Raw genomic sequence first — 16,147 nt, 5'->3', positions numbered from 1 at the left:
AAATCGAATTCAGGTTTACTTTTTGAGTCCATGAGTCCTTTCGTGGTGTAGGGTTTATGCGCCCTATCTAATGAACAGAGAGAGTCGTGGTTCAATTCTCACCGAAAAAACGCGTAAATTCTTCGCAAATTTCACATCAATTTGTCCATTTAATCCAATTGCAAAGTATATGCAATGTTTAGTTTTTCAGTAGTTGTTCATTTGAAAGATATTAATTTAGTTATGATGAAGCTTTTTATCTAGCACTTCCATCTCAACTCAATAAAAATTCTATTAATTTCTAGCGCTACTATAACCGATTACATCTATCTAGCCAGCTATCGCCAGCTAGATTTCAGAACCGCCGAATGGCAGCTCTCCCCGGGGAACTTGGTATTCGTAACAACCCAGCAGTAATGCATTTGAACGCGTCGATCCATTTGAAAGCGACGATCCGATTATCAATCGCAGCAGCCAAAAAAATCGTCGAGGCTGGCAAGGCGCCGTCCACAAATTACGTAACCCTTTAGGTGGAGGGAGAGGTAGGCTCGAGCGTCGACAACGGAAACAAAGTGCAACGTTGCGATCATTGCAGGACCATATCGGGTTCGTCCCGTCAACGGCAATTGGGTAGCAGACAGAGCAGATTCCCTATACAAGAAGTAGTCAAATGCTCATACGAAAGTTTCGTGATCGTTATAATTAACGGAATCCTTAATCGACGTGACCTTTTGTAGCCCGTCGCTGATCAACAATATGAACTGGAGAGTTAGCGAAAAATACACACACAATGACCATCAAGTGATCAACTATTGCGTTGGCCAGAAAAATTGTGCACTATGGCAGAGGAGGAATGGAGAACGTATGTGGAAGACAGAGCACTTCGACAAGGATCTTTTCATCGAAGCACTCCGAGCAGTAAGTGACGCTCCAAATATGGATGCAGAAGAGCTGACAGAAGCGTTGGCGAGAGCGTGTGACGCAGCTACACGAGAAAATTGAAGCCAAGGAATCAGCGGCATCCTGCATACTGGTGGAACGACGCCTTTAGAGAGGTAGATCGGAAGCCAGTATGGAAGATTGTAAAGTTACCTACTGGCTGTCCAAGGAACTGCTACAAGGAGCTGTGCCGGGAAGCTGACGCATATCCCTGGGGCAACGCCTGTCGAGTAGTGATGGCGAAGATTAAGGACCCAGTAGCACCAGCTGGAATGTGCCCGACAAACTACAATTGATAGTGTACGGTCTCTTTCCTTTGTATGCTCCCACCCGTGGCCACCCACACCGTACGCTGACGTAGATGAAGAATATGCCGGTATCCATGTTTCTAACGCCGAGCTGATAACGATTGAAGGATTGAAGCTGAACAAAGCTCCCGGTCCAGACGGTATCCCCACGTAGCGCTAAAGGCAGCAATCTTGGCGTTCCCAGATATATTTAGGACAGCGTTGCAGAAGTTTTTAGCGGAAGGCTGCTTTCCAGACAGATCGAAGGTGCAGAAGCTGGTGGAAAACCGCCATGAGATCCAGCTTCATATAGACCAATACACGGAAGGCGAGAACGGATTGTCGAAAAGGCAGTTCGGATTCCGTAAAAAGACTTCGATGGTGGATGCTATTCGGGCAGTCATCGCGTGCCAGGAGAAAAGGCCAAGCAGAAAGGAGAGGCAATCGATACTGCGCAGTGGTAGATAGACGTTAAAAACGCGTTCAACAGTACCAGTTGGGGAACTATCGCCACAGTCCTACACAGGATGCGGGTCCCCGAATATATGTGTAAAGTTCTGCAAAGCTTCTTTCAGAATCGGGTACTGGTTTACGACACAAACTAGGGACGGATGTCAATTGGAGTAACGGCGGGAGTTCCACAGAGATTTATACTTGGTCCAACACTGTGGAACATGATGTACGATGGAGTGTTAACCTTGACACTGCCGAATGGAGTCGAGATCGTCGGGTTCTTGCGATAACTGGCGAGACTGCGGAGGAGGTAGAGATGCTGACGGCGAAACCGTTTGACACCATTGAATCGTGGATAGCTGGAGTCAAACTGCAGTTGGCTCATCACAAAACGGAGGTGGTGCTGGTAAACAACTGAAAGGCGGTTCAGCAGTTAGAGATCAACGTCGGAGGACACGCAATCTCATCGAAGCGCTCTCTAATGCACCTTGGAGTAATGGTCGACGACAGGCTAAACTGCAACAGCCACGTAGACTATGCCTGCGAAAAGGCAGCTAGAGCAGCTAACTGGATCATGCCCAACATTGGAGGACCAAGAAACAGTACGAGGCGTCTTTTGACGACCGTATCATCGTCCATACTGAGATACGGTACATTTCGGCTCATGACTATACGGGTGGCGAGTGCCTAGCATGTTATATTCGACTGCCCTCGATTGAGGGATACACAAAGTGAGATGATGTCAGAAACCGCAAGCGTCCAAAATCCAGACAACATCGTGCAGAACATGTGCCGTAGTATCGGTGATAAGTCGTCGTGGCGCCTGCAAACTGGAAGTCATCCTCCAACCGGAATTGCAAAACCTACCCTGGCACTTGGCTGACCAACATCGAGTCGGCTGAGTCCACCGCCAGGGTCTAGCTGAGTAATTCGCGAAACAGCACCGGCAAATGGTCGTCGAGGCGTATCACCGGCTTGAATCGTCGGAGCGCCAGTGAAACGGAAGCCATTCTCCAACCGGAATCGCTGGACCGACTTCGGCACTCGAAGCATGGAGAAGTGCGTAGCCGGGGTAGGCTAGCTGCACCGTCGGCGACCAGGCCGAACCAATGTTGGGTCGTCGGGGTGCCAGTGAAGCGGAAGTCATCCTCCAACAGGAATCGCTGGACCGACCTCGGCATACAACTAGTCAACCAGGAGAGCTTGAACAGCAGCAGCGGAGAACGAGTCGTCGTCAAGCAACGAAATGAACATGATCGTCCAGTAGAAGTTCAACAATGCTCTGACGCGAGGCCAGCTCAAGGGAAGTATGCTTTGTAGCATAGAAAGCTATCCAAATCCCCGGCGAGATATTCAATCGCCAATTGGGCAAAACGAGACATCGTAGAAATGTCGTAGTGAGCAGCGTTTTTGACGACATTAAGCTGCAACAGCGAACTAGCAGAACAGCTAGAGGCTGAGTTTGACGAAGTACATGAGCACAACTCTCCTTCGATGAAGTTGTATGATGGTTAAGCATGCCTAACGTGAGTCCCACGCCGTGCCAACACACAACAGGCCAGGCTTTTGAATCTTTTTTGTACCCTACACAGAAAGAAAAATCCTTGTAAATTTCCGCGTAAATTCATGCACATGAAGGGAATGCCAGATGTCTCGCAAATTTACATGTCGCATCGCGTAAAATTACAATAACATCATGTAAGTTTCCGCTATACATCGTGTAATCAACCATGGACTCTAACCGATTACGCGACAATTAGCACAAATTTACATGATGTTGATGTAGTTTTACACGATGTGACATGTAAATTTGCGATAAATCTGGCATTCCAATTATGTGCATGATTTTACGCTGAAATTTACATGGATCTGTGTACTATAAATAAAAAAAGTAAGGGGCTTTCACTCCAAATATTATGAAAGTTATGTTCAGTCGAACTAGCGTTGTATGATTCAAAATAAAAATAAAATTGAGGTAAGCTGTATTAGCTTTTGCATAATTGCTTGGAAAACAGTGGCCATCAGGCATTAAAGCGCATCGTATCAGGGGGTGTGGGTTCGATTCCCATTGAAACTTTTCGTCAGGATTGTTTCTCGGCTATACTGCTGGAGCATGTTTGTCCGTTGTCTAGTGTTAAGTTACATATGTGCAGCTAAATGGCTGAAGATGGTGTCCGTGTCTAAATTCTTTGGAGATAACTCCAGGTATTTCTCCTAGAAATATAAATGTTTCAGGAAATATTATGTTGACGAGTTCAACCGGGTACTCCCAAGTAGTTCCTCAATGAATTTTCTCAGGAATCTCTACAAGAATTCGTCTAGAGAATCATCAAGAAATTCCATCATTTTTTCCAAGCTTTACAACAGTAGCAATAGCATAACACGTAGAAAATTTGCTTTTGTATGGAGTGAATGTAGTTGAAAAAATTGAGCCCGTTTTCTCCAAAAGTAGGTTTTTATTCCTTAGACCCCTTTTCTTCTAACTCCGGTAGTGCTTCGTGAAGCCCAAGTAGGACAGTTCAGTTTTGCGTCGTCCGATAAATTTGGCTCACGGTTTCGCGCATATTTTCGTCGCCGGAGATTTTTTTTTTTTTTTTTTTCCTGTTTTCAAGCGTCTTGCTGGGTAGTGCTTCGTGAAGCCCGAGCAGGACAGTTCGGTTTTGCGTCGTCCGATAGATTTGGCTCACGGTTTCGCGCATGTTTTCGTCGCCGGAGATTTTTTTTTCCTGTTTTCAAGCGTCTTGCTGGGTAGTGCTTCGTGAAGCCCAAGCAGGACAGTTCAGTTTTACGTCGTCCGATAAATTTGGCTCGCGGTTTCGCGCATGTTTTCGTCGCCGGAGATTTTTTTTTTTTATTTTTTTTCCTGTTTTCAAGCGTCTTGCTGGGTAGTGCTTCGTGAAGCCCGAGCAGGACAGTTCGGTTTAGCGTCGTCCGATAGATTTGGCTCACGGTTTCGCGCGTGTTTTCGTCTCCAAAGATTTTTTTTCTGTTTTGGAGCGTCTTGCTGGGTAGGTATTTGGAAGGCACAAGCAAGACGGTTTGTTTTCGGGACGCCAAGAAGTTTTGCTGTCAGTATCAGTTTTGTGTTCAGTCGAGGATGGATTACCAACTGGTGAGATCGTTTCATGCTTGTGATACCACATATTTTCTTGAAAGCGTAACTTTTAAGTAATTTTAAAACAAACTTTGTATGGTTCGTCACTATAAGTGTCGGCATTATGCTTTTTTCTTATACAATTTCAATATACATATATTTGTCTCTTTTAGACATTGTTAAAAATTATCTTTCGAATTGTTCGACATTGTGAATGTTGGCGTATTTCTTAAAACTTCTACCATATCGAGTCAAAATGCACAGTAATACTCATATGTAATTTTCAAACAAACTATGTATAGTTCGTCACTACAAGTGTCGGCATTATTCCTGTTTCATATAATTTAAAATATATACATGTAATTTTCAGTTTTCGTCATTAATAAAAACATCTTTTGAATTGTTCGACATTATAGATGTTGACGTATTTTTTAAAGCTTCTACCTTCTCGAGACAAAAATACAACACTAGCTTTAAATATGAGTCGTATATTTCCCCCTTGTCCATGGATCGCATCATCGACCAGAGGTGACTCCCAGATCTTTTCCTCCCTCAATAATAAACACCCTTCCCGTGGTGATTGTGGAGATGCAGAGGTATTCTCGGTCTCTAGAAGCAACAATCATTACACCCTAACATTCCTTCCCCTTCCCAACTGACTGTAAGGACTTGGCCGGCGCCGTTATTGATCAATAATATTAGATCTGCTAAAATTGCACTTCGAGAGTAAGCGGAAACTCCCATCCCTTATTCATTTGGATCGTAGTGCAATTCTTACCAGTTCCGATCAATCACGGAGTAGCAACCATTGACATGTACAGTCAGTCTATGCTATGCTATGCTATGCTTAAATCAAAAATGCTGTTGTGACATTGTTTTTGGATGTATAGAAACTAAATCTTATCTGCTTTTTTGTCACCTTCTACAAAATGCAAAAATATGCTTTAATCAATTTCGCGCATTTATCATGTTAGTCTATTGTTTTAGTAGGCGGCTCACACTGACAGTTCGTGACAACACGATCTCGGCTCACCTTGACGCACACAAATTTCGTATTGCTTTCTCCCTCCCAGGCCACGGGCATTTATAGGTTATATAAGAATACCATTTTTCGAACAATTTTCAAAAATACAACGTAGTTTCAAAAGTCATAAAAAACTTTTCTTATATGCGTGTTATGAGTCAAGGTTTAAGCCAAAAATAAAAAAAAAATGATTTCCGAGCTACGAAAAAATACACAAAATTCCAAAGTGTACCCCGTCTAAAGGCGGGGTTGGGTATTAGAGGGTTAAATGTTTCATTTAGATATTCTATTAAATTATTCTGTAGAGCCTTTTTTCTGGTATTACAACAGTAAATCTGAATGGAAAAAGCATGCAGGATTTTTATTCGGTTTTTAAATTGGTAATGTGTTGGTCAGGAAAATACGCCAACTGAAAATACGTTTAAATGATATCAACCAAATTGATAAGCTACTTTCTGGGTTTGTTCCAGTATGATACTTTTTCTTTTGTGAGCCTTCCGGATCGTTTTTGTCCGCGTCGTGGTACTTCTGATCGTTTCTTGAACGGAAAATGTTATTTTCGGAGTTTGATAATTATGTTCAGATTGCGCATTCTGTCCGGGCGGGTGTTACGCAACTAACAATCGGTTGTGGATGCTTTTTAACCGTTCGATGACCCTGGAGGGATCGATTCTGCTTTTCGTATAATTTTGAGCAGAAAAATCGACTGTGTTATCCTAGGGTGTTTAGTTCGAACGCGCTTCCTTTCGTTTTTTGATTATCTAAAAATACAGTACCACCCAGTACAGTTTTTCAATGGGCACAGTACAGTTTTTCAATAGGCGTGATTTTTTTTTTACGCGTGTCGTTATTTTATACAATCCGATGACCCTGGAGGGATCGGTTTTGCTTTTTACTGGTTATTGAGCAAAAATATTACTGCACAATCGACAAGCATTTCGCGAAATACTATTTATACTATAAATAAGCTATTGTTTTCTCTTTTGATTGCCGGCATTCAAAAGATTAATTTGAAAACGCTTAAACAACAAATATTTATGGTCTATCGCCAGCTTTCTAGGCGAATCCTGACAATATACCTTCCCCAACCTCCAACTCCGTAGCACTTATGAGGGTGTCGCTGAGTCGGTGGCCTCTCATTAAGTAAGTGCTACATCAACATTTCCTTCCCCTATCCCAAGTTACGGTAAAGATGGGCGTGGCCGGGAATAGCGATATTCATGCTTTTAGTATTCTTGTTTATGATTTGAACAAGGTATACTCCCCTGCCTTGTTCTTGAAAGTAGTCAGGATGAGATTATTATAAAGAAACATGAATGTTGCTAGTATCCAATCTACGAAGTATACCGTAACTACGCTAACGCTAACGCTAACGCTAACGCTAACGCTAACGCTAACGCTAACGCTAACGCTTAGACCCCTTTTCTTCTAACTCCCTCAATTGCTCTAAAATAGTTCAAATGCTAATGCTTGTCGAAAAAATATCCGGAGTACATAGAAATACGATAATAATAAAATTTTGAACATGACGCGCCAGTAAAATTTCTCTGCCATTCAATTGTGATAGTCACTGGCTAGTGATATCGGTTTTGTTCTATCACGCAATCAAATCATACGAAGCAGGTAGGTACATGCAAGCAATTTTATTTCCCATAGGATGGGTTTGTTTTTCATTTGAGCATGGAGTCTATTCTGCGACCAATTGGTGAAAGGCCCGCGTAGACTAATCCGATTTTCGTGTTTGGTGCTAGTTTTGCTTGACATGGCATCACAGCAGGTAGACAGTTTATGATGCACAGCTTTGTGTGTTACGCACGAAAAATATTGTTGGTATTCAGTGATTGCTGCTACAAGTTTTCTACTCGTGAATAAACAATAACTAATAAGTGACCCAAGGTTATTTTAAGCTTCAAATAATTACACTGCGGAAGATTTTTTTGTCTCAAGCAATAAAATACTTAATTTAGGGTTGCGGAAATCATTGCCATTTCTAAACATATCATAGCACGTCTAGTTTTTGAGAAATTGGCAGTTGAAAATGCATTATTTAACGACAATCAACAGTTTAACAGTCAACTTGTATGCAAATTTACCTGCTATTATAAACAATGTTATACAACTTTAGCTAAAAATTGTGAAGTGTTGGAACATTTCTGAGAGCAGCATTAGATTAAACAACTCCAAATTTACTAGAGACACATAATTTGCTTCTTGAGACAAGCAAAAATGTTTCTCACTGGGGTCCTGTAAATTCAAATCGTATTTAAAAATGCTCAACTATGAATGTTAACCGCACGCCTCTTGTAACAGTTTATTTGTAAGGATACATTTGTAATAGTTCCTCCAAATACCGTTATGTAACTTATGATCCTTTACATGTGCATATGGTCCTAGTATATATTCAGTGTACACATCTAAGGTTTAATTCCAGTATTTACCCCTGAACATGTTGTGCTTCAATAGATTTGTGAAATCCATATCTAAACTCACCTGCTCGTATTTGTCGCACTCAAACAGATGAATGTGCAACAGTGGATCCTGCGGTGTTTTCAACAAGTAGATTAAGCCATATTCCGGTCCGTAAATCTCGGCAACGTTATCGTTTCCAATTGTGATTGGCAACGGCCGAGTACTGCTAGATTTCGGTATCAAAAAATCGGAATTTTTCTTCCCTTTGTCCTGTTTGACGATAACTCTGTAAATGGAAAATGCACGTGATGAATGTATGAGGAAAGTAGCATTGCTGTATTGTAAGATGAGATGGGTGGTGGAAAAGTTTTACAAACCTGCAATATCCTAGGATGTATTTCAGCTGATGAACAAACTGAAGCTCAAAATCTGTGTTGTAAGCTTCGAGGTGTCCGTTCTCAATGCCGATTGAGAGCTAGAGGAAAAATAAGATAGGATAAAATTTTTGCTGTTTAACAGTGTTTTGATACGGCGCGTTTAAATAAATATATTAAAAGCTTTTATTACATTGACTAGCAGTAGTGGAAAGTTGAGTGAGATAGAAGAAAGTACATTCTGGAAAGCTGTTTTACACCAGAAGACGAAAACATCAATAACTGGACACAACTGGAACGGCCGGATTTTGCTTTATTTCACATGCCAGTACCATAAACCACATACATACATTGAGTCCTATGAATGAAATTTCAATTTCAGTATCAATTAGTGTTCGCACATCAAAATAGTGCGAAGAGAGAATTGTGGCGCCATCTGTTCTTCAGTGCGGGCAATCTGACAGCATGGACAAACTATGGCTGCTAGACATGGCTCCCTTAGGAAATATGCGTTTCGCTCTTCCGGCAACTGCATAAAGATGGAGAAACCCTGGCCTATAAAAGGCGTTTGGTCATCGGTCCTCCCTCTCTTACAAAACGGCATCGGCGACCATCATCACCGTCATCAACGAAGCAGAAGAACAACAAACGAGTGATACTTTTACCACCCACTGAAGGCGAATTACTTTAATTTGAATTGATTGTAGTGATAAGTTAAATAGTTAATGAACTAGTGGAATTAAAAGTGAAACTGTAGAATAAAGTATTAAGAATTGTGTTGTGATGTACCCTTAAGTTTCCGAACAAGAAAAGAACTTATCTGAGGCGTGAACATTGTCCCCGTTGTGAGGTGTGGTGAATTTTAATTGAGCACAGATTCGCTGTTCTACCCGAGTTATCAACATTGGTCCTTCGAACCGGATACGGTCGTCGACACTCCGTCCGTTCCAAAACTTCTACGATTCGTTTGAAACCGCCATCGCAAAAGAGGACAACCTGTTTCGCATCCGCCATCATAGTTCACTCCGAAACATCGCGAAGGATCGCTGAAGTCCGCCATCATTACGAGCTCTTCAGAACTTAATACAAGGCAATTACATTGCCTCAAGAAGGTAATTAGGGTTCCTATTAACCTATCCCCTGTTGTGTGCTTGCTACGCTGATCGTTTGTCCACAGACCCACCATTCTCCGTCGCCATGCCTACCGAACGTCGCATCAGAGCCCTGAAGGTGCGACAGAAGAGCCTGGTTGCATCGCTCAACCTGATCACTGCGTTCGTCGAAGACTTCGACGAAGAAACACAAGCCAACGAAGTGCCCGTCCGGCTAGAAAGTCTCACCCAGCTGTGGTCGGACTATAACCTAAACCAGAATGAGCTGGAAACACTCGATGAAGCCGCCATTGACGTCCACCTGAAGGAGCGAACGCTGCTAGAATCCCACTACTACAAGGTGAAGGGCTTCCTACTGGCCCATAATAAATCTCCAATCAACCAAACACTCTCGTCTCCCACTCATTCATCACTGCAAATCCCTCCGTCGGCATCACACGTGCGATTACCCGACGTAAAACTCCCCATCTTCGACGGAAATCTGGAGAACTGGATGAACTTCCACGATCTATACCTGTCGCTTGTCCACTCGTCGGCCGAACTATCAAACATCCAGAAGTTTTATTACCTCAGATCTTCGTTGTCGGAATCCGCTCTGCAGCTCATTCAAAGCATCCCTATCAGCGCTATCAACTACCCGGTGGCGTGGAACCTCTTGCTGGAACACTTCCAGAACCCTGCGCGACTGAAGCAGACATACGTGGACGCCATCTTCGAATTTCCGTCGCTAAGGAAGGAATCAGCATCTGAGCTTCACAGTCTGGTGGAAAAATTTGAAGCAAACGTGAAGGTACTACAACAGCTAGGGGAGCGAATCGAACATTGGGACATCCTGCTCATACGTCTATTGAGTACTCGACTTGATCCGACAACCCGACGGGACTGGGAGGAATTCGCCACCAACAAGGCAGCCGTAACATTTAAGGACCTGACCGGGTTCTTACAACGTAGAGTGACCGTTCTCCAATCGCTTCAACCGAAGACTATCGATACCCAATCGTCCATTCCGCTAAAGAAGCCAGCTCAGCGTTCCGCTTCCAGCTACGGAGCTAACCAGGTCAACCTCCGCAAGTGTGTCATCTGCACTGATTCCCATCCGTTGTACTTGTGTGAGAGCTTTGCCAACCTACCACTCGAAGAGAAGGAATCTGAGGTGCGCCGTCATCAATTATGCCGCAACTGCCTACGAAAGGGTCATATGTCGAAGGATTGTTCATCATCGTCGAATTGCCGCAAATGCCGAGGCCGGCATCATACACAGCTTTGTTCCATTGATGCCGCATTGTCGTCCGAATCAACATCATCAAGCTATCATTCATCACCAACTACCGAAACACCTTCGACCAGTGGCCTGCCATCGCTTTCTGCCTCTGCTACACGTACTGAATCAATCAGCTGTGCTTCTAGTGGCTGCACACAGAAAACCGTTCTCCTAGCTACCGCTCTAATCGATATTATCGACGACGAAGGCAACAAACACACCGCTCGAGCGCTCCTGGATTCAGGTAGCGAATGTTGCTTCGTTTCGGAACAGTTTGCCCAACGCATCAAAGCTCGTCGAAAAAGGATCAACATGCCCATCACAGGAATCGGCCAAGCTACTACCTACGCCAGAACCAAATTCGTCTCCCGCATTCTATCCCGAGTTGGCGAGTACTCCACCAACATCGAATTCGTCGTTCTTCCCAAGGTGACCGTAAATTTACCAGCAACAAGCATCGATACTTCGTACTGGAACATGCCACCTGGTATCAAACTCGCTGATCCAACATTCGACTGCACAAACCCCGTCGATGTCGTCATCGGTGCCGAGGTATTCTTCGAAGTGTTCCGATCTCCTGGCCGAATCCCACTCGGCAACAACTTACCTGAGTTGGTCAACTCTGTTCTGGGCTGGGTTGTGTGCGGAAAGTCAGACATCAACCGATCCACTCCCATCGTCGCCAACTTTGCAATCATCGCTCGTTCTTCAATAGCTACATTGACAGAACACCTTCCTCACCCGAAAGAAACCAGAGGAACCAAGTCGTCAATCAAATCGAACTTCCAAGGTCAGCAAGCATCGCCAACTTCTCGTCGCCACCACACAGAAGCAGACACCAAAAGCAGCCGAAACCAAGCACAACTAAGAGTCTCGACACCAATCGCCACCTCTGCACTCAACGAAGTAACCACCCTCACCCAAGAAATCGTCGTCAAACCATCTTATCGAAATGCATCGTCTGATTCTGCCGACATCAATCGCTCCATTCATGCCAACGGTTCTAACCGTCAACTCATTCATGCAACATCATTCTTCAATCAAAACGTCACTCTACTGCAGCTAACGGCTCTGAATCGCATCGAGAGAGACAACAGTTGTCAACAACATCGTTCATTCACAGGGGCCAGAGCAGTCACGAATCAACAACAACTTCACCGGTGTTTATCTTCTAATTCACCACCGCCGGTAAACAAGCTAAAAGAGAATGTTTTCACCGCAAAGAACTATCAACTGCGCTCTGCATCGTCATCATCTGCAAAGGGTGCAAATCTATCTACCGTATCCCAGCAGCACAATCTCAACGAAACAGTAATGTGTCCACTAATTCCTTTAACGAGGCCTATCATCGGACAAAAGCGCATCGGATAGTCACTCTTCAGTAGCATAATTGAAACATCATCAATCCCATTAGAAAACATCTTTATTTCTTGGAAATTCATAGTCCATCGAGATCCATAGAGTTTCCTGAAAATAAAAATACAACGCCCTTTTGATTAAGGGACGAGTCGACCGATTTGACGTGCCACAACTAACCTGTCATCGGAGTGAACGACAACATCGAGCGAGAAAGAGAGGCAACATCATCGACTGTCAGAAATGTGATTTCTGAAGGGGCCAGTATGTTCGCACATCAAAATAGTGCGAAGAGAGAATTGTGGCGCCATCTGTTCTTCAGTGCGGGCAATCTGACAGCATGGACAAACTATGGCTGCTAGACATGGCTCCCTTAGGAAATATGCGTTTCGCTCTTCCGGCAACTGCATAAAGATGGAGAAACCCTGGCCTATAAAAGGCGTTTGGTCATCGGTCCTCCCTCTCTTACAAAACGGCATCGGCGACCATCATCACCGTCATCAACGAAGCAGAAGAACAACAAACGAGTGATACTTTTACCACCCACTGAAGGCGAATTACTTTAATTTGAATTGATTGTAGTGATAAGTTAAATAGTTAATGAACTAGTGGAATTAAAAGTGAAACTGTAGAATAAAGTATTAAGAATTGTGTTGTGATGTACCCTTAAGTTTCCGAACAAGAAAAGAACTTATCTGAGGCGTGAACATTGTCCCCGTTGTGAGGTGTGGTGAATTTTAATTGAGCACAGATTCGCTGTTCTACCCGAGTTATCAACAATTAGTTTTTCATGGTCTCGTATAACACGGTGAACCACGTGGTAGAAATCACGCAGCTGGCATTTCAGCTACTTGAAGTGTTATCGAATATGGTTGTGGAATTAACAGACCATGCGTTCCCATTGTTATGCTATAGCAAGAGAAAAAAAATCATGGAGGCGCATTGTGTCACAAGTTTGTACAAAAGCCATGTAGATAAAGTAAACAACCCGTTGCTTAGAGATCGATCATCCATAAATAACGTAGCATTTTTTGGCCAATTTTCGACACCCCTCTCCTTCATCGTAGTCTATTTTCCCATACCTAATACATGATTCGTCACAAACCCGTAGACTCCCCCTCCCATTAAAATGCTGCATTTAAAGACGGCCCTCATGGGATTTCAGCTAATTTGTCCTTTTTCTTAAAATGCGAGCTACCATGCGTCTACATCGTTTTCATTTCGGTGGACGTATGAGTGAACGTATTATGATTGTTGTAAAAAACCAATGAACCCTCTAATACTCATTTTTTTATTTTCGATCTTTATATATTTTTTCGTTATCTTTAATCGTTCTAAACACGTTCTGGGCAACGCTTTATTTTTATTCGCAAATTTATGATTTTTTTTATTTTTGATTTCTATTATTTTTATTTTTGAACATCCCTATCCTTTTTCATTTTTCCTTGAAGCCTCTTCTGGTTACTAATTTTTAACAACAATAAAAACTTAAGATTTTACAGTACTTTTGAAATGATCATATTTTTAATTTTTTTTCTGGAACATATTTTATTTTCCGTGTAACCAACGGAAACACAGGATTCAAATTATTTTAATACCACCAGGCCTTCTTCTGTGATAGATTGATTGTAGAAAAATATAAAAGCTACGACTTTTTGCATTACTCGTTAAATGAAGGCATTTGTAGGTTATAACAAATACATTTTTTCAAACATTTTTCAAAAATACAGAAAAGTTTCAAAAGTCATATAAAAACATTCCTTATATGCGTGCTATGTGCCAAGGATTACGCCAAAACTAAAATCGTTTTGATTTCCGAGCTACGAAAAAATACACAAAATGCCAAAGAGTACCCTGTCTAAAGGCAGGTTTGGGTATTAGAGGGTTAACTTGGCATTATGATTGTTGAAACCAAATAACTTAAATGCTATAGATAGGGAGTCCTGGGGTAAAATGCACCAGTTCAGCAAGATGTGCTGAAATGATAATCAAACAACATGTATGAAGTGTTTCTATACTAGAATATAGTTGATATGTGTTCACTCTGCATGTTGTTGAGCAAGTTTTTTATACAAATTAAAATACATTTTTTGGAAAACTTAACATTTTCCAAACACTAATTTTGCATGAATTTATGCGGAGCAGAATGCGTTTTTTTTTTAACAAAACGCACCATATCATCGAGGCAAGAGGAGAACGTTTCCTGCTGATTGTTTTATTTGGTTCGATACATATTTGATCATTTCATTTTAAGCCTAACTTTTAATCAAGACACACCGTGTCCAGTATATTCTCATATAAATTTAAGGTACAATTATTTCACACTAGTCTGACATTATTAATGTATTTGATAAAATGTGTTATAATACTTTTTCACCACAAAAAATATCTTGGAAGTGTTTGAAATTGAAACCTATTTCATTTTCTCAAGGCTTTTTGAAGTTTGTTTCAAGTGGCACGCTCATAGGCAGAGTCTTATCTTTTATGGGAGGCAATATGATCAATCATTGTTTCTGAAACGGTTTTTTTGTTAATGCTTTGATTTTTACTTTATCTGGCATATAAATCCATAAGTTTAATAGTAAAAAGTTAAACTTTTGCAGTACTGGACAAACATTTGCATATTTATCCAATACTGCATAAGTTACACATGGCGCGTGGGTGGATGTGTTTTGTTTTTGCTGCCACGTTTTATCTCGGCTCATTATTTTTTGCTTTGTTTCTAACTTGACTACTGAGAATATTAGCTTTTTTGCTGTCTGTTTTACACGTGTTTGGATCGTTTTTAAATAAAATATTGTGAAAAAGAAAAAATGACAAACATCGACTTTGATCAGTTGAACGGACGACTGCGGAATCGTTTGTATCAGTTGTCTCAGCTTAACGATCCGGCGGAACGACTCCGCATTCTGAAGCGCTATATGTCCCACTTTGTGAATTGCGGTGAATTGCAGAGAAGCTTCGAAAGAGGAATTTGGTGAGTGTGTTCTAATTAGCAGCGTATGATCGCAATGCGTAAATATAACATTTGTCGGCCAGAACGTCTACCAAACGTATCCCATTCCATCAACATTCCACAACATCCCGCAACACCTATGAGGGGTCGTAGAATTCTCTGCATCTTTCTTAAGTAGGTGTTCAAAACATCATCTTTTCCCATTCCCCAGCTTTTGCAAGGACGTGGCCAGGACAGCTCTCGACTGTTGGAGGATGCGTCAATCTTGTCTAAGAGTTAGAAGTTAGTCCCAAATTTCTGACTTTGGCAACGGACGGGAAGGAGGCAACCCTCATACAATAGTCTAGGACTGTACCAGCTACGAATTTGTGCGAAATGCTTAATGTTGGCAATGCTAATACTGCATAAGTTACACAGTTTTTGTCCAATACTGCGTGCTTTATGTTTATTTCAAACAAATCTTCCAGTGACAGTATTTTACCGGTACTACCGATATTGAGAGTTACAGTACCGTAGAACCTGTACTCGTCGTCGCTACTAGAAACCCTACTTTGTACAACAGTTTCGATATATATGCTATCATTTTAGAACTGAGGTATCCTGCACACAGAAGCATAACTGTCCCATATTGATTTTCGAACCAACACCTTTTATTATCGCAACATTCACGTTACAATATATACTTTACTATGCATATAAAAGTTAACAGATAATTTTGTTGAAAAATATGAAGTTGATGTAGTCCCATATTGAAAAATAATGGCATCGCAGTCTCTATATGAACTTTGTACCCTTATAGCAGCTGCAAAACTTGAATTATGTTCATGTTTATATTTTTTGCTGTTTTATAGAATCAAAATGAGTAATCTGTGTGGTTATGCTAAATGAATATTTTTATATCCT

General features: G+C 41.9%; 1 protein-coding gene across 2 annotated transcripts in view; it reads right to left on the bottom strand.

Annotated features, from left to right (window-relative positions):
• The window catches only part of LOC5579950 (TBC1 domain family member 4), a 119,600-nt gene that overhangs the window by 90,815 nt on the left and 12,638 nt on the right, over window positions 1–16,147 (bottom strand). For both annotated transcript variants that reach the window (XM_021854323.1, XM_021854324.1), the window contains exons 2-3: window positions 8,563–8,660; window positions 8,267–8,471 (exon numbers count right to left, since the gene is read on the bottom strand). In XM_021854323.1, coding sequence (XP_021710015.1) covers window positions 8,267–8,471; window positions 8,563–8,660 — 303 coding nt within the window. The remainder of the gene's footprint in view (window positions 1–8,266; window positions 8,472–8,562; window positions 8,661–16,147) is intronic.

Source organism: Aedes aegypti, chromosome 3 (assembly GCF_002204515.2).
Source record: "Aedes aegypti strain LVP_AGWG chromosome 3, AaegL5.0 Primary Assembly, whole genome shotgun sequence".
In the NCBI taxonomy this organism is placed as follows: Eukaryota; Metazoa; Arthropoda; class Insecta; order Diptera; family Culicidae; genus Aedes; species Aedes aegypti.
The sequence above is the reverse complement of the archived record's forward strand: the minus strand, read 5'-3'. Positions and strand labels throughout refer to the sequence as shown.